General features: G+C 40.7%; 1 protein-coding gene across 1 annotated transcript in view; it reads right to left on the reverse strand.

Moving 5' to 3' along the window:
* LOC126124761 (heparan-alpha-glucosaminide N-acetyltransferase-like) overlaps positions 1 to 27,945 on the reverse strand; it is a 105,881-nt gene that overhangs the window by 20,168 nt on the left and 57,768 nt on the right. The window contains exons 6-8 of the mRNA XM_049915110.1: positions 20,950 to 21,057; positions 10,841 to 11,110; positions 4,217 to 4,503 (exon numbers count right to left, since the gene is read on the reverse strand). Coding sequence (XP_049771067.1) covers positions 4,217 to 4,503; positions 10,841 to 11,110; positions 20,950 to 21,057 — 665 coding nt within the window. The remainder of the gene's footprint in view (positions 1 to 4,216; positions 4,504 to 10,840; positions 11,111 to 20,949; positions 21,058 to 27,945) is intronic.

Here is a 27,945-nt window from a genome sequence, read left to right on the forward strand (position 1 = left end):
ATTACTGAACACAACTGACTGCAGTCAAGACAAACACACTGCAGCAATGGTGCTTCACTCAGTGGTAGGCCATTTGAATTCTTATGGACACAGCAACTTTATTACAAGAACGATCTCAACTTCAGGAGGATGGATAGCAATGTGATGTTTCCAATCAGCATCCTATGCATCACTGAATTCATTATCAAAGCCCTCTACAACACGTGAAAATGGCACATCACTGAAATCAGCTGATCATGTGAGATAAACAACTGTAACATAATACAGCCAAGGTGGAAAATGGAATGATCATTTAATAAATTTCTGGAAATCAGAATGTGCTATCTTGATAATTTTGTATTCTTGAATTTGGAAGCCACCTCAGTGCTATTTGAGAGGAGCAGACTCTTTACTATGATTGGGTTTCATCCTTCAACTGCTCTCTCTCTCTCTCTCTCTCTCTCTCTCTCTCTCTCTCTCTCTCTCTCTCTCTCATTGCCATCAAAACCACATTGACACGACATTACACTCTACATGATCCCATCACAGCAGCCTCTACGAAGAAATTACATATCAGACATAGCACTTATGTTTCACAATTTAAAAAAAACAGTTAGGAAGGAAGATAATGGCTTAATGTCTTATTGACAATCGTATCATTTACGGTGGAACACTAACTCAGATTGGGAAAGGATAAGAATGGTAATCTGCTACTGTATTTACTCGAATCTAAGCCACACTCGAATCTAAGCCGCACTCGAATCTAAGCTGCACTTGAAAAATGAGACTCGAAATTAAGGAAAAAAATATTTCCCGAATCTAAGCCGCACCTGAAATTTGAGACTCGAAATTCAAGGGGAGAGAAAAGTTTTAGGCCGCACCTCCAAATCGAAACAAAGTTGGTCCATTGTAATGAGACACAATTTAGGTCGAATGAAAGACGATACAGCTACAGTAGTTTGGTTTGAGTCGTAAGCTTAGCAGTTAAGCTTTACCAGGTAGCCATTGCTATGCGTCAGGCGCTCCGTCCGTATTTATACGGGTACCCTTCCTTTTTCACGTGCTTCGTCTGGTTTGAATCGATTGCTTATTTTGCTTTGATCTGATAAGTGCCGTTTTCTTTGTTATAGGTGTTTACGTCACTCTAAGCTGAAAATGCATTACTGTACTGTGTCATGCATTGTTTGTCGCATTCTGATAGAGCGTGTTTACGGCCTGTCGCTGCTCGCGGCATGACTTGCTTTTGTGCGCGCTACCGCCGCTTTTCTTTTTTTTTTTTTTTAAAAAAAAGAGAGGAATCGTCTCATTAGCCAAACAATGGCAAGAGACTGCAGTTTGTTGTTACTTACACTGCTGCTTTCTTTGATAATGATCAACAAGAACCAAATAATAGACTGCGTATGATAGAACATGTCCTGAACGAGAGTTAGGCGCAAATTTTTCTTCGTTTGAAAATCTTTGTGGCCGCTTCTTTAGTACATCAAATTCTGCACAGAAATTAGTCATCTTACATTTAAAATCTAGTCAGTTGCCGTGCTTCATTTCTGACTATATCACTATTAGGCATAAGAATAATACGAATATAAACATGACACGATACGTATATTCCTTCCGTGTTTGCTGTTGTCTCACTCTAGTTTCGTAGTTTATTAGGCAGACAGGATTTAAATGAGATAGCAGCAAACACGAAAGAATACATGGCAAAATGTTTATTTTCGTATTATTCTTATGGTGAAGAGAATACTACATGTGATTCACATTTCATCAGGTTCCTATTACCAACCATCTCTTCTCACGGGTAGGAAAAACTCGGAACGTAGAGTTGGCCATATTGACAAACATCCCTAACAGTCTTGCCAGTCGGATTTTCGTAGTACATTGAAATTCTGCTACATTCGAAGATGAACAATACGGAATTTGTATTTACTTCGTTGGACAATGTATGAAAATGCAGCGAGAAAAAAAAAAAAAAAAAAAAAAAAAAAAAAAAAGGTTTTGGCGCCAGTATTTATCTTTGTGCCCACAAAGCATGTTTGTGTAGCGCTACATATATTCGACGGCAGAAGTTAGTTGTGGCGGCACCTACCAACATTTTTCAGAACTTCCGCTTGCTTTGCACTCGATTCTAAGCCGCAGGCGGTTTTTTGGATTACAAAAACCGGAAAAAAAGTGGGGCTTAGATTCGAGTAAATACGGTATGTCTTGTTCAAAGGAACCATCATAGTGTGTACCATAAGTGATTTAGGAAAACCTTGTTGGCCAAAAGGGGATCCAAACAGCCGTCCTCTCTCATGCGAGTCCAGTATTCTTAGCATGGCACTACTGTGGTAAGTCTCAAATACACAAATTTAGGTGGTTGAAGTTGTAGTGGACATCAAAGTCAGCAATTTCATATAACATTTACTATTTTGCATTACTAAAGAGAGTAATATTGTCAAATATGAAAAGCTATTGACACAATCAAAGAACACAAAATTATCAAGAAAGCACATTCTGTACTGTCAAACTGAGCAAGGATTATTATGCATTATGTAGGGATCTTGTCTTAGTGGTGGTGGTGGTGGTGGTGGTGGTGGTGGTGGTGACGGTGATGGGAATGGAGGGAGAGGAAGAGGAGGAGGAGGAGGACGAGGAGAAAAACAAACAGGAGTGATGGTAGAGTGTGAGATAGTGCGAGAACTTGGAAGCGGAAGTGGATGCAAATGCTATGGACAACACAGTTACAGTAAAGTTCTGCTGAATTACTATAAAATTAACTGATATTAAAGGAAGTGTGTACATTGTAAAGACACATTTTCTGGATGAAAAACAAGAGCTTGGGAATAAGACAATCTCAGTGGACAGAGACTGTGGTCATGTGTGTTTCAGATGTGTTTATGTGAGTGTGTGTGTATGCTATCTATTTGCATTGAAGGCCTTGTTGACTGAAAGCTTACTTTCTGACAGTCTTTTCGTTGTGCCTCGTCTCTGCTACATGGTGAGTAGAAACTATTCTTTTCACCATATCGTTATGTAAGAGAAATAATCATCAGAACAGCATAAGAAAATAAAAATAATAACTAGAAAAGCAAAGAAAAATGTTTACTTGCACAGAAGTTCAACCCTTTTACTCATTTCTTTATTTATATTTTCCAGTTAATATAAGGATAGTGGGTAGCTTATGAAACAGCCTGGACAACCTGAAGCATTAACACGGAGCTTCCACGATACAGAAAAGTGAGCCTGCCTGAATCAAATCTGCCTTGTAGATTAATGGCAAAGGCTGGGGAGCCAGCCAGCCTGGATGTGGTTTTTACGCAGTTTCCACATACAACTAGGTAAACACTAAGCTGGTACCAATGTCCAGTGCCAGACACACACTATGCAGATATCTAGGAAATGTCCTCCCACTTGAACATGAGATTTATTCTTGACGCAAACAGATGGGGTACACAAATTCCATCCCAGGGGAAATGGTGGCATCAGTAATGGCATCCGTCAACCACCTGACACTTACATTGCCCATACTACACCACCAATCCTCTCAAGAAATGGGCCAAGCAAAGGAAGAAGAAGAAGGCGGAGGAGGAGGAGGAGGAGGAGGAGGAGGAGAAGAAGAAGTGGATAGCTTATGTGCCTGCTAAGTCAAACAAAGAAATAAACTGTTTTATATATTTACTCTTTTTCCATTATTGGTGGTTCATTGGTGAGGAAAAAATTATTATGAGTAGTTACAGAATTTTCACTACTGGCAGATATTCTGAAAGTAAAATAAAATTCTATCTGCACACATTTTGTGTGACTTGATGAATGACTTCTTTAGCACAAGAAACTGATTAAAATTTGGAAATTTGGGGTACGTTCCATGGGACCAAACTGCTGAGGTCATCAGTCCCTAGCCTTACACGCTACTTACTCGAACTTAAACTAAGGACAACACACACATTCGAGCCTGAGGGAGGACTCGAACCTTTGACAGAGGGAGCCACGTGAACCATGGCAAGACGCCTTAGACCGCGCGGCTACACCGCAGGCAGAAACTGATTGACCAACGGGGTTCATTGTCAACTACTACACAACGATATTCAAAACAGCTCAGTCTAATAAACAGATCAACAAAGCTAAGTCTGACAGATGAACTTGCAGAACTCACAATGTGCATGATACAGGTGTGTATATTCTTCTGAATGTGAAGCTGAACATAAAACATTAAGTATCACACTTTTCTGTTGACATGATTGCTGCAAGCTGTACTAACCTTCCGGGTCATACACTTGATCATTGTGGTAAATGGACTTGCATGTAGGGTTCTTGTACATGTGCTGTGGAGTGAGGATGAGGCGATCAATGTAACCGGCAGCTCCACCAGTGCAGTTGGCATATTGTCCATGCATGTGCCATCCACCAGGTCCCAAGTAGCCCCGCGGGCAGCCAGGAACAGGTAAAGCTAGTGAGATAGCAACATGGCCCGTAGCCAAAGCTATCACCACCAGCCACTGACACCAGGATTCTATAATATCTGACAGTACTATGTAGCGTCCATACCTACAAGGGAAAGACACCATTATTATAATGCATTTGTTTATTATCCAAATTTGTTTGTTGAAACCAGTTTGCAAGACTAAAATGAAACCTAATAAAAAGACTGGCAAATGTAGGACCAATAAAACTGTTGTTACAGGGCGAAAGGGAAATTACAAATATCTTCATCAGTTATCTGCATCTGGGAAAATAACTTCTTCTGAAGATCATCATAAGGAATCAAGTAGGATTTACGTATCATTTTTTATTAAATCTATACTGACATACAAGTGTTACTTTGATCAATGGCTGAAAAGAAAATAGTTTAACACAGCATTGCCAAACAGAATATATTAAAAAAATCCCCAGATTTCCTGGTCAAAAATAAACAAAATTTTCCTGGATGAAAATACTCTTTTTCCATGTTCAGTAATGAGCGCGGTGGTGCAGTGATTAGCACACTGGACTCGCATTCGAGAGGACGATGGTTCAATCCCGCATCCGGCCATCCTGATTTAGGTTTTCGGTGATTTCCCTAAATCACTCCAGGCAATTGCCGGAATGGTTCCTTCGAAAAGGCATGGCCGACTTCCTTCGCCATCCTTCTCTAATCCAATGAGAGCGATGACCTCACAGTTTGGTCTCTTCCCCCAAACAACTCAACCCTGTCCAGATAAGGAACGCAAAATAAGAAAGCAGACCTCTGCATAATATTCGTTTAGAGACTCTACACTTTGAAGTACCCTCATATCTTGCTATGTGATGATTTTAAAACTTATATTTTTTATTCATATTCTGCAATACTGTTATGTAGAATTTCCAATCAAGTTTACATCCACATAGTATTGAAAAAAAGCTAATAATAAGGTATACACACTTTGGAAAAAAAACAGCTGTTTGTATACAAACTAAGGATGATAAGTTCTTCATCATCATTTTAAACAACATAAAAGACAAACATGGTTGTCTGTAAAGCCAAAAGCCAAGAAACTGTATAATTGGAAGATAAAATTTTACTCCAGGAGTAAATATAAAGCCTCGTGGGGAGTTAAAATTATAAAATGCAGTGGGCTATAAGTTATCCAAGAATGGCGATCTGCAAATTTAGACATAAACAACACAATTCGTCTAACCTGCAACACTTCACTGTCTGCCACTCCCACCACACTATCCCCACCCCTACCCCCCTTTTCCAGTCGCCACTCCCATCATGCACTGGTGCTGCTGCTTGCAGTGTGGTTTCAGTTGCCTGAGACTGCAGTCATTCATGTGTGTGTGTGTGTGTGTGTGTGTGTGTGTGTGTGTGTGTGTATTATTGACAAAGGCCTTAATAGCCAAAAGCTTTAACTGTGAGTCTTTTTGCTGTGCTTAACTGCGACTCAGCATCTCCACTGTATGGTGAGTGGCAATTTTCCTTCTCATAATTTTGTTACATTTTCCATTGTTTGAAAATATTCTTTACAATATTCTTAAACTTAACTGCAGCAACAAAGACATACAAGCTGCACAAACTTCAGAATCCAACCAGAATATACTATATACAGATCAGGCACTGATATTATACCACTAGTACAATTTGGCTATCCACTGCTTGTGAGGGACTGTACAGCTTATCACACATCATGGGGATATGACTGTGAGAATTGCAATGGTGAGCTATTAATGACTATTCTAGAAGACAAAAACTGAGTGCTGCTGAATGACAGACTCCCACAAGAATAACTCCACCATTACAGACAAGATTGGCAATAGACCTAAGCTTTGCATCACCTCATGTGACACAACTATCCAATTGCAAAAGAAAAGTACAACCTTGGTGTGCCTGCTATTCTTGTGTGGTGGCGTATCAAATATCTGAACCGTGCAAAAACTGGGGAAATATATGAGGCATAATACCCAACAAAACTACATTAACCTGCAAAAAATACAAGAGAAAACCAAGATTAAAAAAAAAATAATAATAAATAAACGACAACAATTGCAAAAACCTGTGCAACTCTACAACTAAGGTACTAGAATGTCAAGTGTACTGTGAAGAGCTTTAAAAACGCTCGATATTGCATCATTAGAACTCAATGTCTACAAATTGTGTTATGGAACAGATTACCTCAGATAACTTACATTACAATATGCTATCATTTCTGCCATATGAAGGACAATAATACCTACCAGCTACTTATAATAAAATTTGGTTTGAGCATCACAAGAGTAAGCCCCCTTAATGATACTTGTGCTCAAACTAGGAAGAATCCAGACTCGGTGCCTTAGGTCTATTGCCAATCTTGTCTGTAACGGTGGCGTCATACAGACAAATAGCGTTACTATAACGCCCCTACAAAGTGCTGGAAAAACTGGTCAAATTCCAGCAAGAGCAGTCATTTGAATGCCATGAACTATTCCCTAGTAGTTAGGTGGGTTTTCACAAAAGGAAACGTACTGAAGATGTCCTCATACATCTAGTTAGTGATAAACAGTTCTGTTTTAGCCAAAACAACTATCTACTAGTTCTGTTGCTGGACCCAAGCAACCCCTACAATGATGTAGTATTTCCAGTACTAACCACAAAACTGAACAACATATACCCCGCACATTTGCAGAACACTTGGCACCTTTTTTGTCTGAATGGATGCTGCTAGTTATACATGAATGACATACAACAGGACCACAAACTATGAGTTGAGGGTTGCACAGCAATGGTCTGTTTTGGCACCTATTCTATTTGATATCTACACCTATGAACTACATAGGATATACTGGGAAAAGGTGAAAGTTTTACAATACACAGATGAGACTGTCTATGGGACGAGTTCAGATGGTTTCAGTGCCCAATCTTACTCCATGATGATGTGATGGGGCCAATAATTTCAAAGCGAAAAGTGCCACTGGGTCTTAGCTTGGCAACCAATCCAGTTCAGATGAAAGCAGAACCCAGTAAATACAAAGTAGAATAGCGTGACAACAACCCAAGAGCAATAAGCAAAGAATCAGAGAGTGTTTAGCTTCTACATGCAGCTATTCTTAAGCTGATGAATATTGGGTAAGCTTTTCATTCTGGGTAGCTAAGCATGGGAAAGGGTCTAGGGCAGGGCCCTTTGGACAGCGCCTTGGAGCTGGCATTTGGCCTTTGATACTGATCGAGAGCTACAGCAAACGCAAAAACTAGTAAAATTACAACCCAGTATTTTCTACTGATCCAACGGACATCACTAACCAATTTATGGTGATAAGGAAAGGTGTAACAGCCAGTACAGAGCCCTGAGGGATGCCATTCTCTTGGACCTGTGGGTAGCTGAGCGACATGCCAACTGCTACCCAAAATGATTGGTGACGTAAAACTGGGAAATAAAAATCGGTACAGAGCCTTGAAAGCCCCCAGTCATGGAGGGTAAGAAAAATGTGATATTTGGGACAGGAAAGACTGCAGTGAGATGTTAGTATTTAGAAAAAGTCTGTCAGATTGCTGTTTCATCTAACCAGATAGTCAGTTCTGGATCGTACTGAGGTACTTCCCAGTAAACACCCTGATAGGGGGACAAAAGGCCCCATGATTTGAGAACCCAGCTTCACCATCACACTAGCATCATTTCAAGCAGTTTGCAGAATGCAGTGGTGACACTAATTGGTAAATACCTGTCAATGGACATTGAGGTTTCCCTGCTTTAAGCATTGGGATGATGGCACTACTGACCCTCTGCAAAACAATTCATGGCACAATTCAGTTGAAGACCCTGAGTAGATTGAATCTATGAGCCACATTCAGTTGTTGGCTCATCTGATTGTGCGTTGAAACAAGGCCTGGGGCTGTAATTGTGCTACAAGACTCTAACAACCTTGTTGATACGATTCGATGAAGATGGGGCGAAGGTGATGACAGAGACATACAGCTGCCAAATGGCTCTTCAGAGAACACATTGTTTGGTAACTGGATCACTGGGTGGTGGAAAGGAAATGACAGAACTACTGGGAAGTAATGACTGCCACAAAGATTTTCATACAGTGAGCAAAGTAGTAAAGCCACGAAATTGGGGGAAGAGATCGTAAGGTCTGTGGTGTTAGGCATCGATACCACCCCATGGGTGTCACAGTTGGCAATGGAACTGCAACTTTCTGTCTGACACTGACAGCAGCTGTGCGGGATCTGGCACACCCAATGGTGTGCACCTGCTGCCCCACACCTCTAGCAGCCTAGACCACAAGTGCCCTCTGCCACAGCAATATAGGACGGCCGGTGGCAGCCGCTCAATCCACTTGCACTTGGAGCCTCTTCATTACAACACCTTCGTTCACGCTTAGTACAGTGAGTGTCTTCCTTGTCGACAATGTGATAGTTGGACTCTTATTTCTTGCTGCATTATTTGTAATGAGTTTTTGAATGCTTGGAAAAATACAAGTTAAGTAAATCTGTTTACTGTGTTAACTTGTTCACCAATCATTTCTGCTCCTGGCCAGTTTTCCTGTGACAATAGTATTGCACCAATCTGTAGCCCACCTCTCCTTACCGTTGTGTACGAAGTTGTATACAACAAGATCGATGCCTAAAAAAGGTGTGGCACTGAACTGAGTAGGTGTACCATCGGTGAGGAAATGCAGATCAGGATTGAAAAACAGTTGGTCAATCAGAAGACTTCTAAAGAACAATGTTGAATTCCCCCAGAGGGGGTGACTGAAATAATAAAGCAGGAGATGGAGGAGGGAGGGGTTCTCAGATTACTGTGGCCATCTCAAGGTATGTTACGTGCCCCACCCAGGGGTAAACACACATTGCAAATTGTGATGCCTGGAGATCATTTATGATAGCACTGCCATTGATTTCAATGGTGTATGGGAGGGAATCCATCCACTGACGACATGCGTGTGAACAATGTACAGATGCCTCCAGTATGGTTCTTACAGAAGGCACAGTAATATGAAATGGATGGAGAATGGTCATCAGTGAAATGGATTTACTGGAGAGCAGCAGAGACCAGAAGGACAATAACTGTTATATTTCTAGTGGGTGACAGTAACATTCAATGCTGTTCCACTGAATTAACACATTAAGTGCATCCTGGGTAAGTGTGAAGGGACCACTCCATGATCACTGTCTGCCACTGGTGAGAGGGAAATAACATTGAAAAACACTGCTTCTGTGTCCAAAGGTGTGGGGTCACAGGAGTAGCCTTCTTCCAAGACTTATTTTTCTCCTTAGCTACTTTAAAGGGTTAGGACTCTCACAAGGGCTTATCCACTGAGAGGGTAGGAACTGAAGGTGAGCGTGCAGCTCTAGGACCCACAGTTCGTGCTCCCTTCAACTACTGGATGGTACCGGCCTGCTGGTGCATAGATTTACAGAGAGAGGATTCCCTAAATGGACCCCTGTCACTAGCAGATGCCAGGGAAAGATGCACCTTCTCCAGTCAGAAGCAGACAGTTGAGGTCCCCAAAGACGGTGCTGCAGGAACCACAAGAAGGGAGATTTTAGCTATGATAGGTAAACATTGAGGCAATGAATGGAGTACATACTCAAGATGCCGCCGATGACCTGGTGACAGTAATGGCAAAAGTTTATACAACTGGGACAGGATCCAACTGAACATACCTTTTCTGAGTTTCAAAACATGAGAGGCAACCGAAGACCTAATATCCCTTAGTTTTACATTCCTTAATTAGTGTAGGATACTTCAGAGAATGAGGAAGATGACAGTCTCAGCAATAGACAGAAAGATGGTTCTCCACGATGGTTCCCCACATGTTGAGTTTTCATGAAATGGCCAAAAACAGTCCACACAAATTGGGTTGTTCATGCAATGGGAACACATATGCCTGAAGCATTGTCACTGAAAGCACCACATTGGAGATGGAAAATATGGTTTTACATCACAACGGATTACTATGATTTTGACTTTCTCTGGAAGCAAATCCCCCCTCAAAAGTGAGGATGAATGCTCTGGTTGTTGTTGTCTGGCAAGCCTCAATGTACACGACATGTAAAGTGGACCCCTTGCTTCTCCAAGATATCATGTTCGTTCTTATCCATCAGCAGGTTTAAAGTCCCCGTGGAAAATTAGTTTTTCTTATTTGTACACTATTTGAAAACTTATGTTCCTCTCAGACATAGATGTAATCATTAGTAAAGATCATCTTTGATTACCATTTCAACAGAAAAATCATAAAACTGCAAAATATCATTGACAACAAAAGAAACTTTTATGTCATATATACAACACTAACAGTGATGAGTATTTCTTATGTACACAAGAAATAAAGTCTCTGTAGTTCATTAATTCATTGGTATATTACGTAATAAACATCACAAAATGTAGATCAAAATTCTAGCCTGGAAAAGTATTCTAGAAACTTGTAAATATATGTGGTGAGTTACCTGAATGCCCCCTCTCGTGACATTAGCAAACTCTCTATTGTGCCAATCACCATGTAGCAGACACCAAGCCTCTGCAACACTCCAGGCAGCCGCAGGGTCTTTACATCAGGTTTTGTACCATGGTTGCCACATGAATTCAGAATCACTCCTAAGGCAATAAGGAAAAGTGATCTACGTAACACGTGTCCGAGGACATGGAGCCTCGGTTTACTGGAGCGCAATTGTGTGCGCAGAGATATCGCCAAGCTCAAACCCATTATCCACATAAACCTGTCGACAGAAAACGGTTTCAAATACTCTTATTTTATTGCACTGAACTGTAGAAAGGATGTATGTTTTCATTACCACTCTCTCTCTCTCTCTCTCTCTCTCTCTCTCTCTCTCTCTCTCTCTCTCTCACGTGCATGCATGCACACACACACACACACACACACACACACACACACACACAGAGAGAGAGAGAGAGAGAGAGAGAGAGAGATAGAGAGAGAGAGAGAGCACTGTATTTCACAGATTAAAGAAACATTTGTTTCTCACTTGAATCTTTTCATTTCAGACAAATTATAATTCATTGTATACCAAATCACACTTACAAGCTGCAAATAATTGAATTTCTACATAAACTTGAAACTCTTAATCTACTTTCAGGCAGTGGTGCCTGTTGTTCTTACAATCTCTGTATCAGCGCACATATACACAATATGACTTCCGTTCATCTGCATATCCACTTTTGCATCTTAGGAAGTGCTGTTTAATATAGCATCCCACATATGTTAAATTTCTGAGTAGCTATACTCAAACAATGGAAAATCAAACAAAGGAAATTATATGTCTATACTGTTGCACACATACTTCCAAGATGATTGTGAATCATTTCTTGGATAACGATAAGTGTTTTTGATTAAGAGCTGTAAAGAGAGTAATAACTGTTAGGGTCTTTGTAGTCTGCTGTGTTATAAGCATAAATCTTTAACTGAATTCACATGAGGAATGGGCAGAAAAGCCACATATTTTTCTTTGTGCTTGCATGTCAGGTGCCTACCAAATATAGATTTTTGTATTTTCTTAAGTAGTCACTGTTATTCCTAAATGTGCTCTCATGGTATTTGTATTTAACACTAAATAATGTTGGCACTGTGAATTAATGTGAAAAGACAGAATGAAGGAAGAAAGATCAGGGTTTGAAATTCCATTGATGCACAGTCATTATACATGAGAATTATAGATCTGACTAGGACATGGAAAGAAATCAGCCTTGTCCTTTTTGAAGGAACCACTCCCTAGCATTAATCTTAACTGCTTTATAGGAAACACACAAACCATACAAAACTTAATCCATCCATGCAGAGGGACTTTCAGTCTTTTGAGTAGTAGTTTACTATGGTTTGTGCAACTGGAGAGCCTATTACTGTGCCATTCATTATTTTATACCTCAATAAAAATTATGGATTTCCGAAAATCTGCATCTACACTGATACACTGCAGTCCACCTAACGACGTGTTGCGGAGGATACCACATACTAATACAAGTTATTTCCTTTCCTGTTCCACTCACAAATACTGGGTGGCCCAAAAAGGATGGTCGGATTTGAACTGCGTAGTACCATTGAAAGGTGAGGAGGGGGGACCACTGCCGGCCGTCTGCAAGTCGGCCATTACACCCAGTTTGCCACGAGATGGCGCAGTGGACAGTCGAGCATCGTGTTTTTGCTGTGGAACAGTTTTTCAGAAATGATGAATCGTTTATTACTGTGCAACGATTGTTTCGACAACGTTTTGGTGTAGCGCGTGATGGACCCATTCCAGATCGCAGATCCATATCACGTTGGGTGACTGCATTCCGGACAACAGGGTCTGTCAAAAGTGGTAAATCTACAGGGCGTACACGTACAGCAGTTACTCCACAGAACATTGATGATGATAGAGCGTCAGTGCTGCAAAGCCCGCGTCGTTCCACTAGGCGTCGTGCTCAAACTTTAGGCCTCAGCCGTAGTTCGTTGCAGCGTATTTTAAGCCGTGAGTTACAGTTTCACCCATACAAAATTATGATCACGCAAAAGCTGTATGATCGTGATTTTGAGCAGCGAAGACGATTTTGTGAATCAATGCTTGACATTTTGTACTCTAATAATGATGTTGTGCTTCTTATGTCAGATGAAGCCCATTTCCATTTAGACGGCTATGTCAATAAACAAAACTGCAGGTATTGGGCAGCAGATAATCCCAGAGAATTGCACCAAAAGCCTCTTCATAGTGCTAAGGTAACAGACTGGTGTGGAATTTCAAGATTGGGGATTGTTGGTCCTTATTTTTTTGAGGAGAACAACGCTACAGTCACAGTGAACTCGAAACGTTACGTTAACATGCTACGTAGCTTTTTGGTGCCGAAACTGCGAGAGTTACATGTAAATCGAGATCGAATTTGGTTTCAACAGGACGGGGCCACGGCTCACACAGCCAATGACTCCAAGTGTGTTTTAAGGCGGATGTTCCCCCACCACATCATCTCGCGTTTTGGAGATGTCCACTGGCCCGTGAGATCACCTGATTCTCAGCCTGTGATTTTTTTCTTTGGGGATACCTAAAGTCAAAAGTCTACGTACAGAAGCCCCGAAACTTAATTGATCTGAAGGAGGCAATCAGTGCGGAAATTATGGCAATTCAAGAAGAAACAGTAGTGAAAGTGATGGAAAATTTCGAGGAAAGACTTGTGGAATGCATCACCGAGGAAGGACACCATCTTCCGGAAGTCATTTTCCGTACATGATTTTTTGTGGTTAGTTCTTGTAATTGGGTGCCTGGGAGCATTTAGTTACGTAATTGAATAAAATTAATTTGTAAAACTGATGGAGTTATAGTTATTTAAAATGTGACCATCCTTTTTGGGCCACCCTGTACAATCAGGGAAAAATGACTGTCTATATGCCTCCATACAAGCCCTAATTTCTTGTATCTTATATTCATGGTCCTTACAAGCAATGTATGCTGGAGGCAACAGAATTATTCTGCAGTCAGCTTCAAATGGCAGTTCTCTCAATTTTCTCAATAGTGTTCCTTGGAAAGAGTGTTGACGTCCTTCCATGGATTCCCATTTGAGTTCCCAAAGCATCTCCAAAACACCTGTGTGTTGCTCGAACCTACCAGTAACAAATCTAGCTGCCCACCTTTGAATTGCTTCAATGTTTTCCTTTAATGCAACCTGGTAAGCATCCCAAACACTTGAGGAGTACTGAAGAATAGGCCGCACTAGCATTCTATATGTGGCCTCCTTTATAAATGAACCACTTTTTTTTTAGAATTCTCCTAATAAACTGAAGTCTACCATTTGCCTTTCCTACTCCAACCCTCACACGTTCATTCCATCTGACATTGCTTTACAACATTATGCCCAGATATTTAAATGACATTACTGTAAAGCAGGAGAAAACACATAAAAGTTAATTAAATTTGCAAGTTTTTAGAACCAGTGGTTCCTCCTTCAGCAGCAGGGTTGAAGGGAAAGAAAGGGGGATCAAGGAAAATGACTGACAAGGTTTAAGAAATTGTAAGAATTATGGAAAAGTCAATCATAATTGTGGGTCAGGGGAGACTTACTGGATGGGATGAGAAGGACAGGTTTTGGGTGACTTTTCTGTAATTCTCCCCATTTCTTAAACCTTGTCAGTCATTTTCCTTGATCCCTCTTTCTTCTCCCTCAACCCTGTTGCTAGAAGAATGGGTCGCTGATTGAGAAAGCTTGGACATTTCGTTAACTCTCACGAGTGACCTCTTGGTGAGTAGATTTTTTTTGTCTATCCAATTACATTTCACTATTTCATGGCATTGCCGATCACACTGATAACATATCACCTTCAAGGTGTGTTACAGCAGTCTGATAACAGGCACGAAGTGACCTAAGGTGTATATAGTATAAAAAAGAAAATTCTCTCAATAAAAGTATATAATTATGAGACAGAATTGCTGGCCAGTACCTACCTTCAGAAGAAATATCAGTACTGCTGATAGACACATATAAAAGTATACACACTATTGTAGCTTTTGGAACCAGTTACTTTCTAGTGGAGAACAAAGGGATGCACTGGGAAAGGTTAAAAATGATGAGGATGTCACTCAGCCCCAGTATGACAGGGGACCGACCAACAGTTGTGAGTATGAGATTCTCCCCCTAATTAATACTAACAACACTGAAAACAACAATTTTTATTGCCAGCAGTACTACTACTACTACCACCACCACTACCACCACCACCACGGTAGCGAAAACTTAACAGGAACTGTATGAGGTGCCACCACAACTGTCCCCAGATCATCCAGGGTTGCCACAAGTTTCCTGAAGTGATATTCCCTCCTGACAATTCCTCAATTTCCAAATAAAGTTTTAGCTTTTTTCCCTGTCAAATTCTGAGACCTGTGGGGTAAGTTAACAGGTTAAGTTGACAAAAAATGTGAGGACTTCTATATTTCTGAACATATTACTAACTCTAAATTAGAATGAACAGCACGTTATTCTCTCCTTACAGGATTTATGATCTGATGGGTAAGTAAACAGGTAAATTTTGTAAATAAAAGAATTTTTTTTAAAGCATTTCGGTGTTTATTAACAAGTTGACTTGAACTTTGAAGTTTTTGCTCCTTCTCCTATACAGGATGTATGAACTTTACACGCAAGATAATGTGTCATGTGTCTGACCACATTGTCCATAACTGCTTTATAATAAGTGAAGATATTTTAAACTCATCTTTGCAACTATCGTACTAGAAGCAACATTGCCAAATGAGAGAATACTTTAAAACATGCAAATAGATGGTGTTTCCTGATCCGACTGAAAATCGGACATAACATATCGCAAGTAACATAAACCACTCGTCACGAACTGTTTTTAGATTCAGAAAGTAAGCCAGATTGTAAATATGTTTCACTACAGACCACTATGGTATTTTATTTGGTGACAAATATACGCATTTTCTTGTAGTTACAAAGATGGATTTAAAATACTTTCAATAACTTAAGGAGAAAGATTAGAAATATGTAGGCCTATTCAAAAAAGCGTAAAAGAGTTGTATAAACCAATAATATAGTGAGCACCAATAAAATGTTGCTTCTTTTATGTTCATTATAGTAGGCTATTACCCACTGTGTTATGTTCTTTGTTTTACATATATTGCGCAATTTTTCTCTCAAGAAAATTATGAGTACATAGCACACAAACCACCAGGACTGTCAAAGTTTTCTTCCTAGCATCACTCTCTCTTGAATATACACTCTAAGAGAAAAGACACGAAGCATTACGAAGGAATTATCTGTATGGAACAGAAATTGGTAGATCTGATGTACTTTTAGAGACAAAACAAAAGCTTCACAAATTAAGCACCTCAAGAACAAGTTTGTCCATCTCTGCCCACTATGCAATCAGTTATTTGGCTCTGAATTGATTGACAGAGTTGTTGGATGTCCACCTGAGGAATATCATGCCAAATTCTGTCCAATTGGTGTGTTAAATCATCAAAATCCTGAGCTGGTTGCAGGGCCCTGCACAAATGCCCCAAAAGTTCTCAATTGGGGAGAGAACTGGTGACCTTGCTGGCCAAGGTAGGGTTTGGCAAGCACAAACAAAAGGAGTCTAAGCTCTCACCATATGAGGTGGGCATTATCTTGCTGAAATGTAAGTGCAGGATGGCTTGGCATGGAGGACAACAAAATGGTATGTAAAATATCGTCGACATACCACTGTGCTGTAGGGGCAAAGCAGAGGACAATCAAAGATGTCTTGCTATGAAATGGCACCGCAAACCATTACTGCTAATTGTTGCCGAATGGTGATCGACAGCCAAGCTGGTATCCTACCACTGTCTGGGGCACCTCCAGACACTTTTTCAATGGTCATCAGGGCTCAATTTGAAGCAGGGCTCATCACTAGAGACAGTTCTACTCCAGTCAATGAAATTCCAGGCTGAAGATGTGTGTACATCTACATGTATACTCCGCAAGCCACAAGCATGGTGTGTGGCAGAAGGTATCACATACCATTACTGGACACATACCATTGCTAGTCGTTTCCTTTCCTGTTCCACTCAGAAATTGAGTGATGGAAAAACAACTGTTTATATGCTACTGTATGAGCCCTACTTTCTCATAACTTCAAAGTGTTTCTGTGAAATGTTGGCAGCAACAAAATCATTCTCCAGTCAGCTTCAAGTCACAGTTCTCCATATTCTCCAACAGTGTTTCTCAAAAAGGATGTTACCGTCACTCCAGGGACAGTCATTTGAGTTCCCGAAGGATCTCTGTAGCAATTATGTGCTGTTCGGACCTACCGGTAACAAATCTAGTAGTCTGCTCACAGTAGTGTCCCACATGTGGTCTTCTTTACACATGAACCACACACTCCCAAAACTCTCCCAATAAACTGAACTTGACCATTCCACCATCTCTATCGCAATCCTCACATGCTCACCCCACTCCATGTTGCCCTGAAACACTACACCCAGACATCCAGACGGCATGCCTGTACCAACAGGACACTACCAAGGTTGCATCTGAACATTATGGGTTTGCTCTCCTACTCATCCACCATTCCACATTTAAAACCAGCTGCCATTCATCACACCAACCAAAAACCTTGTCCAAATCATTCCACACCTTTCTACAGTCACTCAACTTTTGACACCTTCCTGCACATCATAGCGCATCATCACCAAAAAACTGCAGACCACCATGCTCACCTGTCTGCCAAATCACCAATGTACACAGAAAATAATAGTGGCCCCATCACACCTCTTTGAGGCACCCCTTATCATACCGTAGTCTCTGAAAAACACCTGCCGTCGAGGACAACATACCGGATTCCATTACCTAAGAAACCCCCAGAGACACTGGCACATCCATGAATCATGAATCCATTCAATATCTGCCCCCTACCCCCCCCCCCCCCCCCCAAATCCCAAACAGTCCACAGTGGGAACTATGTCAATTGCCCCCCCCAAAAACCTAGAAATACAGAATCTGCCTGCTGCTCCCAATCCATAGCCTGTAGCATACCACATGAGAAAAGGGCAAGCTGAGCCTCACAAGAGCGATGCCCTCCAAATCCGTGGTGACTCATGGACATAAGCTTCTCAGTCTCAAGAAAATCCATCATATTCAAATTGAGTATATGTTCAAGGATTCTGCAGCAAAGCAATGCTATGGATACCAGTCTGCAATTCTGCAGCTGCAGGTCCGCTCTTTCACTGTTCTCACATACAGGAGTCACCTGTGCTTTGCTCAAATCACTTGGGACTTTGCACAGGGTGAGTAATTCACAATATTTGCAAGCTAAGAAAGGGGCCAGAGCCATAAAGTACTGCTTGTAAAACCAAATTGGGATTCCATCCAGACCAGGCAACTTACTTGTCTTCAACTCTTTCAGTTGTTTCCCTACTCCAGTACTGAGCGCCTACAGACAGCATGTTTACTTTACTTTGTTTCCGTGTACGGGTGGAATTGTGAGGTTTTCGCTTGTGACCCCATTGCTTCTTGCATGTTGTTGTTCGTAAGGTCTTGCTTGGTCATCCATCGTCATTCTTGTACATCCTTTCCTGGTTGTTTTGTTTGTGCACGGGCAGCTCCTGTTCGGTCCCGCTGTGCTTTCGTCCTCTGCAACCCCGTGACCGCTCTACAACAGAGATACTTAGTACTATGTTGTCCATATGAGAGCCTGTTCGACGGTTAAATGACAGTATGTCTGTATGATTCTCTTGCATGAACAATTTCGTAAGCACAAAACTTAAAACTTCAACTTTCCTTTTGCTATCTTCAATTGCTACACCAGATGGGTCAATTAGTGACTACATGGAAGTCTTACACCCACTTAGCAACTTTACAGAGGACGAGAATTTCCTCAGGTTCTTTGCCAGATCTTTTGCTAAGGTACGGCACCGGTAGTTATACGCTTTGCGCACAGATCTTTTCACAGATGCAAGTATGTCTACTACCCTTTGTCTGGTGACACACCAGACAGCAGTGGGATACCAAACTGACAGTCACCCACCAAATGACCTGATAACCAGGAGTGATGGCCTGAGGTCCCATTACTTCTCATAGCAGGACCCCTGTGATTGTCATCTGCAGCATCCTTAAAGCACAGAGCTACGTCGATGCTCTTCTATGCATTCTTTTACATTTCAGCAAGACAATGCCCACCCATGCACGGAGAGATTTCCTGTTGCTTGTTTTTGTGCTTGCCAAACCCTACTTTGGCCAGCAAGGTCACCAGATCTCTTCCCAATTGAGAAATTTCAGGGCATTATGGCCAGGACCCTCCAACTATATTGTGATTTTGAAGTCTAACACACCAATTGGAGAACATTTGGTACATTATTCCTCAGGAGGACATCTAACAACTCTGTCAATCACTGCCAAGCCGAATAACTGCTTGCATATGGGCCAGAGATGGACCAATGCATTACTGACTTGCTCAGTTTGTGAAGCTCTTTTCCAATATTTCTGAAATTGTAATCAAATGTTTGTTTGCACATGTACATCATGTCTACCAATTTCCTTTTTGCTGTGTTGTTTTTTGTGTCTTATTTTTAGAGTGTATAAATTACTTTCAAAGTGCAAAAACGCACTGCAATAAATAAAATGCCTATCAAATGTTGCACAGTACAAAGTACATGCGGTGAGACACAGCCGCAACTCCTGAAATTCACTGCTCATGGCCTCATGCCAGTAAAGCAAGCACTGCAGTCCTGGGTTTGTTGATACATCATGAAAATCTGTCAATTTACACCACACATGAACAGACCCAGCCCGTGGGCAGATCGGAGAGACTACATTTGACAGATGGCGCCTGCACATTAGTGGTAAACGATGGAGCTAAGCTCGGTGGGTGCGATTCATCAGAGATACCCAGAGAAATGGCCTGCAGTTTTGACCCATCGCAGAAATCTGCTCGTGTGGCCAGTTATTCACTTCCATAATCATGAGTCACTGACAGTGTGCTTTTGGACTGAGACCATGGTGATTAATACGGGAAATGGCTCACTTGTGTGAATACTGAGAGATTCAAACAACCCACTACTCACACCTCCCTCCTGTTATCACCGGCAGCAGCTCCGCTAGTAGCAAGCAATGGTGGCTGCACTGACTGCAAGCTGAGGGCTACTGTTGGGGAGGGGAGAAGCAGTAGGAAGGATGGAGTAGGGAGGAGGTGCACAACACCCAGCAGCTAATAGGCTGTGTCCAGTCAGCAACATGTGTGGTGACTCCATAACAAACCATTTCATCTATTAAGTCTAAAACAAGATTTTTCCATCCCCCCCTCACCCCAGATTTCCAAAACATTTCCCTGACAAGTTTGAAATTCACTGACAGTCCATGATTTTCAGAAGTTGGGGTGACCCTGTCATCAACTTCAGCTCTTTCATACTCAGTTGCAGAATACTGCTGTTCCAAATGGCTAAACAGTGCTCACACTAAAGTAATTGACACACAGCTCAATCAAGCAATGCATGGATCTCATTACAGGATGTACTCATTCTACAAATGCACACTGGCTACTGGTTCTTAATAATATTCCACTGCCATCTCTAAGAAGACCACAATCATTTCTGAATGTGTGGCCAAGAATAAAAAACAACCCAGAATTACCATTTCATTCAGAAATTTCATTATCAGAACTCCTGTGACAGAGGTCTCAAAAATCATCATGGTGCACAGCAATCTACCTATAGGACAGTCCTTTCAACATGCAAGATGCCTGGAACATTCAATGGCTGGAACACACTTCCTTGAAGCAATAAATTCACATTTCTTGAGAGCGACCAGCAGGTTTTCATCTACCCTGACGACGCTGGTGTACACTGAATCAAATCAGAACTGACTGGGGCAGATATGGGGTACTGCTGCACCAACGGGGATGGAAATGGCCTCCTGAATGTGACTGCAGTGAAGAGCAGCAAACAGTACATCATATACCATTTGAATGTTCCCTTAGATCATTCACAGGAACAATGGAAGACCACAATTTGTCTGCCGAAGCTTATGACTTTGATAGTAATACCAAAACACTATACTGCAGAATTAATAAAAATGGTTTTATGTAACTATAAAAAACAGATAAACATACCATGGGAATACAAGGTCTGCTACTGTGAGACCGTTCCATACGGAATGCTTGAAAAACCAGTAGTGGCCTCCTCCATAGTTGACAAATATCATCAGTGCTAGGCATAAGCTGAAAATAAAAAAAAGAATAAATTTGTAAAATACTGAAATCAACATATTATTATTATTATTATTATTATTATTATTCTAATATTGATCATACTCTCTCCTGCCCCCACCTCTCTCTACCTTCCCCCCCCCCCCCCCCCCCCCCCCATGAACTAATATAGATAAGAACATATCATTACAACTGAACCATCAATGTTTGTGTTACCATAACAGGCCCATCACGCTATATTATCAAGCAAAATTACGAAAGGAATCCTCTCTTGTAGACTATGATATGTGACACATACACACATAACAGACCAAAAAAATCACAAGAACTTTTGAGTTATGTGTTCTATTTTGAAATGTATGAATAGGTAACATTTACAATGAATCTGTCTTCCATTCAATGCCAATAACCATCTTGGCATGAAAAACTGTTTTCTGGTAATACCTCTACAAGTTCAGTAACAAGCGTTATGATTACTCACTTTGTTTCACCTGTCCTGGTATACTATAGGGTATTCACAATTCCTATTACACAGTTGTACGTGTAGTGAAGGGGACTCAGGACAGCAATATTTGGTAATAAACCTATGTCCAGAAATGCCCCATTTGGAAGATAAACAACTTTAAACGAAGGTAGGCAATACACATTGACAGGGGAGGCTTGTCAGGTGATGTGTGAAGTCAATGTCACATGTTATCAGAGAACAACCAATGAATTGAAGTGCATGTACATCTGGTATCATGGATTGATCAAGAAAGGCAGTGCACTACAGAATGGCAGAGTATACGATTTCTGAGTGCAGCGACATTGTTAAATCTAGTCCAGTCGTCAAATATGGGGTGTCTAGGAAACCTGATTTCTCAGGCCGATAAGCAACAGTTCAACAAATCATATTAATTAGTTTCAAGTTTTACTACAAAATAAAAAAATTCAATACTTAACTTTGTGTTACACAGATGTGTCACAAGCAAAGGGCAACATACAAAATAAGCAATAATTCCATGTTTGAGCTACATAGAACGTACAGCACGGTAACTAGTGCCGATGATGCTATAGAACTTGCTAATCTTGAAACTCCTCTTCAATTGAGCTACGACCAGTTGGACGCAGTACTTATGACCTCTTCACATAGAGGCCACTACTGTCACATTGTCAACCTGGAGAGCGGTCAGTCAGCGTGCTATTGGCTGACTTCTTCTCACAGCCGTCTCTTCTCTTTCATTCCAGACTGGCATGCCAGCACTTGGCTTTACACCGTAACAGACATGTTGCTCATCTCCCCCCTTCCTCCCCCCCCTCTTAGCATTCTGTCCACTCCTCCGCCCCTTCTCTCTGCCCATCACCTCCTCCTCCCCCTGCTTCTGTTCATCTCCTCACCTTTCCTTCCTGTGTCCATGTCCACCTTTTCCCCTCTCTCTATCCATCTCCACCCCTTCCCTTTCTCTGTCCATTTCCTCCTCTCCCTATGTTTATTCATCTTCTCCTCCCCATCTCTCTATCTGTCTCTTCCTCCACCTGCCTAGGTCCATCTCCTCCTCTCCTCTCTGTCTGTCCATCTTCTTCTACTCCTCCTCCCCCTCCTCCTCCTATCTGTGCCTATCCCGTCCTTCCCTCTTGCTGCCTGTCCATCTCCTTGTCCTCCCTTCTCTCTCCATGTTATTACACTCACCCCAATAGGAGGCTAAAGGTTCTTACACCTACAGAGTACCAAACTTGACTGAAATCTTTCCATGGATTTCGGGAGAGCTTTTTACCTAAGGCACTGTATGCATATGCACACGTGAAATATATTTCACTCATATTTAACATATTTCATGCATATTTGAACACATATTTCACCTGTATCTATAGTGAATTCCCCCTGCAGTTTCATTTTCACACAGCTCAACGTTTATAATGACATACCTTCTGAAATGTGTGTTGTAAAATGATGTATCTTTCTACATACATTCAGCGGCATATGTGAACACTGGCTGTGAAGAGTGTTGTGAACAGAGTTAGTAGCAAAAACATAGTAAATTAAAAAGTCCTGCAGTTTTTCACATATCTCAGTATTTGTATCATATCTTCTGATCTGTGCGTCATACAATGATACAATTTTTGTAGATATATTCAGTGGAAAATTTGGATACTGTATGTGAAAAATGTTGCTCATAGTCAGTAGTGATGAAATAATAAATTTAAATGTCTTGCATGATGTGGTAGTTTCTCATGCATTCAATGTTTATGACGTCTTACCTCCTGAACTAAGGGACTGATTTAATTTTTTTGGTACATTTAGTGGCATATGTGAATACTGTCTGAAAAATGTGTCATGAATACATTTAGCAGTAAAGAAGTAATAAATTAAAATGCCTTGCTTGATGTGGCAGTTTTACTGCACGAACAGCAAAACTGTAGTAAGTGACAACTTTTTCTTGCTTTTATCACTTTGTGGGGTTGTCAGTCAGAAAAAGTTTTGTAAAGATTTGGAATTATTTGTATAGTCTTTTACACATCTCTAAGTGCTCTCATTCTCAAATACCGGGTAGCTAAAGCATGAATATTCTCGCATCGTGGGTTACACTGCTTTTTCACACCCACTCCTGCACCTTTGACAGACAGATGGTTCTAACGCCCAGTGATTCTTTCCAGACAGTAAATGAAATGTGTACCAAATTAGGCTGAAATTGGTCCAATGGTTTAGGTAGAGATGTGGAACACACATGCATACATACATTTGTTATAATTTGTGTCAATTCCAGTGTTATCTCTTCCTCTTCTCCACTTCCCCCCATTGGCCCCACCACCACCACCACCACCCCACTCAAATGCAGTTTCCTATCAATAAATGTTATGCGTCATCTGTAAATCCTTCCGAGGTAATGCTCATCCCACTGCTCCTTTACCCCTGACTTGGGTCTGACAGTTATTTATGAACTCTACCTTTCCAATCCTAATTATTATTAGAGAGGCAGATGATTGTTTTGTGCAATAGACAGTGGACCAGGGCTGGTGAAATTTCTGAGTATTCAGGCTGATTGTTATAAGAGCACCTCCACAATACAACTTGAACAGCTGGCATCTCGCTATATTCTTCAGATGAAAACTTATGGGAAAGGTTTCTCCACCACAAGTGACACTGAAATGGTACACGCTATGCCACTTCTCAGACAGGGAGAGTATTATTGTTGGATGAGCATAAGGAAATACAGAAAGACTTAGAGAAAATTTCCACTACATGTAGCAAATGTTGGTTCCTGTAAGTGAGGTTAATTGCAAGATAATGACAGTAACAAAGAGAAAGAACACAACAGTATCCAATTACAAATTTAGTGATGAACATCTGGAGTATGTCACACTGTCTAAGTATGGAGGGGTAATAGTAATAACCAATATCTAATGAGCGGGTCACGTAACATGAATATTACGGAAGACAAATGGAAGACATATGTGTTGGAAGAGTTCTATAAAAGTGCAGTGCATCTACAGAGCAAATCCCATTTAATAGGTTGCTCTTTCTATCATCAGTCTGGTTCCGGTGCACTCTCCTGTGCCAACCTCTTCATCTCGGACTAGCTCTTTTACCCAACATCCTCAATTATTTGGTGTATACATTCCAATCTCTGTCTTTCCATGCAGTTTTGATACTCTACATCTTCCTCCAGTAAAATAGAACTTATTCCATGTTGTCTTAGCACATGTCCTATCATCTTATCCCTTTCTGTTCCACATTTTTCTATTCTCGTCCATCCAAGGGCAAATTCCCCCATTTTTTATCTTATCATACATACATGTTCAGTGATGATAGGCCCTGCAGACCACATCCTGCTTCCACAAACTGCCTTAACTCCTTTCTGTGTTGTGCTCAATTTCCTCCAGGTGCCTTCAGTCCCTAGGGTCACCAGTTCCTTCACCAGATAATCCATCCAGCACTGACTCTGTCATCATATGGAGCATACAGTGTTTGGTTTCCCCTCAAGTACCTTCTTAACCTGTGTTTCTTATAGCATACAGGCTACATGGCCCACCCACTGGATTCTTTTGCTCTTCAGCTTCTGTAGGATTGTTGGCTGTTTATTCAGAGATAAATTTCCTCCGGCTTCCTTCTCTTCTTCCATTCTCCTTTATCAGAGATCAGTCCCCATATCTTCCTCATATCTCTTCTTAATAGTTTTTCTTTATCTCATTTAGTCATGCTCCATGTTTATGACCCATACATGACTCCTAGTCATAACACTTTGTTATGTATTCTTACCTTACTGTTCAATGATACTCATTCTGAACTGAGTGTCTCCCTCAGGGAATACATGCATTTCATATCCACATTCCTTGATGTCCATTTTTATACTGCTGTCACTGGTAAACCAAGATTTCAAATATCTAAATTGGTGAACTCTCTTGAACCTCATGCCATCTACCTCAAGAAATTCTTCCTGCTATTGTCATCTTCCTAACTGCATTAACACCATTTTGTCTTGATTCACCTTTAGCCCAACCTTCTGTGCGTAGTTGTAGGACTATATCATGCGCCTATACAATACAACTTAAACTGCCATCCACCTGTACTCCAGCCCACTCCCATTGCCTAAATTCCCTTATTGCTTTCTGTAAGATTACACTAAACAGAACACATGAGAAAGCATCCCCCTGTTTGACACCTATCACAATCTTGAATGTTTCTGATGTTTACCAGTCCACCTAATTTTCAGTATCCTTCTATAGCACCTCGTGCCAAATGTTCCAATTCTCTTCTTCCCCAGTTTTCCCACAGTCCATGATTCACTCCCAAACAATGCTGTGCTCCAGACATACATTCTCAGAGGTTTCTTCCTCGAATTAAAGCCAATTTTTGATTCTAATAGACTTCTTTTGGCCAAGAATTCTCTATTTCTTTATGCCAGTCTAGTTTTCATATTCCCCTTGCTTCATTCATCATTTTATTGCCAAGGTAGAACAATTTCTTCAGTTTGTTTATTTTGTGGTCCCCAGTTTTGATGCTAACTTTATCACAAATCTCCTTTCTGTTGCTTGTCATTACTTTTGTCTTTCTTCAGTTTACTCTGAATCCATATTCTGTGCGCAGTAGACTGTTCATTCTATTCAGTGTGCCTTGTAATTCTTTCTCACTTCCACTGAGGATAGTAACATTATCAGTGAATCATATCATTGGTATTCTACAACCTTGAATTTTAATGCCACTCCTGAACTTATCTTTTATTCCTGATGTTGCTTCTTCACATTACAGGTTGAATAATAAGAGAGAAAGGCTGCATCTCTGTCTTATGCCCTTTTTAACCCAAGTACTTCATTCTTCATTTTCCATTTTTATTGTTTCTTCTTGGCTCTTATACGTATTATGTGTTGTCTCTCTTTCCTGTAGAGCTTGCTCCTAATTTTCTCAGAATTTGGAACATCTTGAGCACTTTACATACTGAATGGTTTCTCCAGGTCAACAAATCCTATGAATGTTTATTTATTTATTTATTTTTGTATTCAGTCTTGCTTCCATTATCAATCACATCAAACCAGCCCCTCTGGTGCCTTTACCTTTCCAAAAGGCAACCTAATCTTCAACAGACCCACAGTTTCCTTTTCCAGTCTCCTGTACATTATTCTTGACAATAACTTGGACGCAGGAGCTGTTAGTCTGATAACTATTGTGCTTATGTGTATTTGCTATCTTTGGAACTGTGTGGATGATATTTTTCTGAATGTTTGATGGTGTGTTTCCAGTCTTGTAGATACACACAAGAACTTCAATTTTCAATTGGTTGCATTTTGCCCTAATGATTTCAGAATTTCCAAAGAAATGATATCTATGCCTTCTGCAATATTTGATTGCAAGTCTTCCACAGCTTTGTCAAACTGATTGTAATACTGGATCCCCTGTGTCTTCCAAATCAACTTTCATTTCTTCTCCCATTATGTCAGCAGACAGTTTCTCTCCCTTGCAGATAGAGCTTCAGTGTATTATATCACTCATTCACTCTCTACTCTATGTTTAATAATGAAATTCCTCTTGCAACCTTCCTTCACCGCCACCTTTCTTGTAGCTATATTTGTCAGTTTGTGAAGGCATTGCTAATTACGCAAATAAAATTTTTTGCCATGATTTTCTTTCATTTTCTACTTTTTTCTTTTGTTCCTGCCAGCATATGTAATTATGATGATGTAATGTACTATTGTGGTTTTTAAATGTAAAGATGTAATTTTAATTATTTCATTTGCCAATGGATAAATATGTTTCTTCCTTTGTAACTGTGGAAATGTTTGTAAATTTCTTTTTGGTATATTACTAATTGTAAAAAATGCAGTCAAGAACATTTATAAAGATTTATGAAATTTATGATAATGATATAGCATCTGTAGAAAGGGGACAGTGATAGTGATATCGACAGTTGAACAGAGGATGTGTAGTAGAAAGTATGGTGGACGATGCATCTATGAAGCATGTGCAGGAAAATGATACTGCAATTTTATGAAAAGCACCCGGAATTGTATGGACAGTGATACCGAACTACGAGAATTTAAATTTGCTTCAGCACTGCAGTACGGAATGCCATCGCCAGCGAACTTTAGGAGCAAATAAACCAGATAGTGAAAGTGCCGCTAACAAGACTTCGTTGTGACTGACACTAACAGCGCTTTTATGCGAATGCATTTTGCTGGCATTGATATTCGGGTGGTGGAACTGTTGTCTTTTGCATTCTATCAAACCATGAAAGTGGAAACTTTAATGAAATGTGCAGTATGTCTGACTTTCAATGACATTGCAGAAGTTTGAACTGCGAGAACGGAGTGGACATTATTTAAGGGGGTGCTTCACGTAAAAGAACAATTCTATGAACTATGTATTTGTGGCTACAGGTACATGAATGTGCAGAAGTATGAACTGCGAGAACGGAGTGGACATTATTT

Source organism: Schistocerca cancellata, unplaced genomic scaffold, assembly GCF_023864275.1.
Source record: "Schistocerca cancellata isolate TAMUIC-IGC-003103 unplaced genomic scaffold, iqSchCanc2.1 HiC_scaffold_426, whole genome shotgun sequence".
Taxonomy (NCBI): domain Eukaryota; kingdom Metazoa; phylum Arthropoda; class Insecta; order Orthoptera; family Acrididae; genus Schistocerca; species Schistocerca cancellata.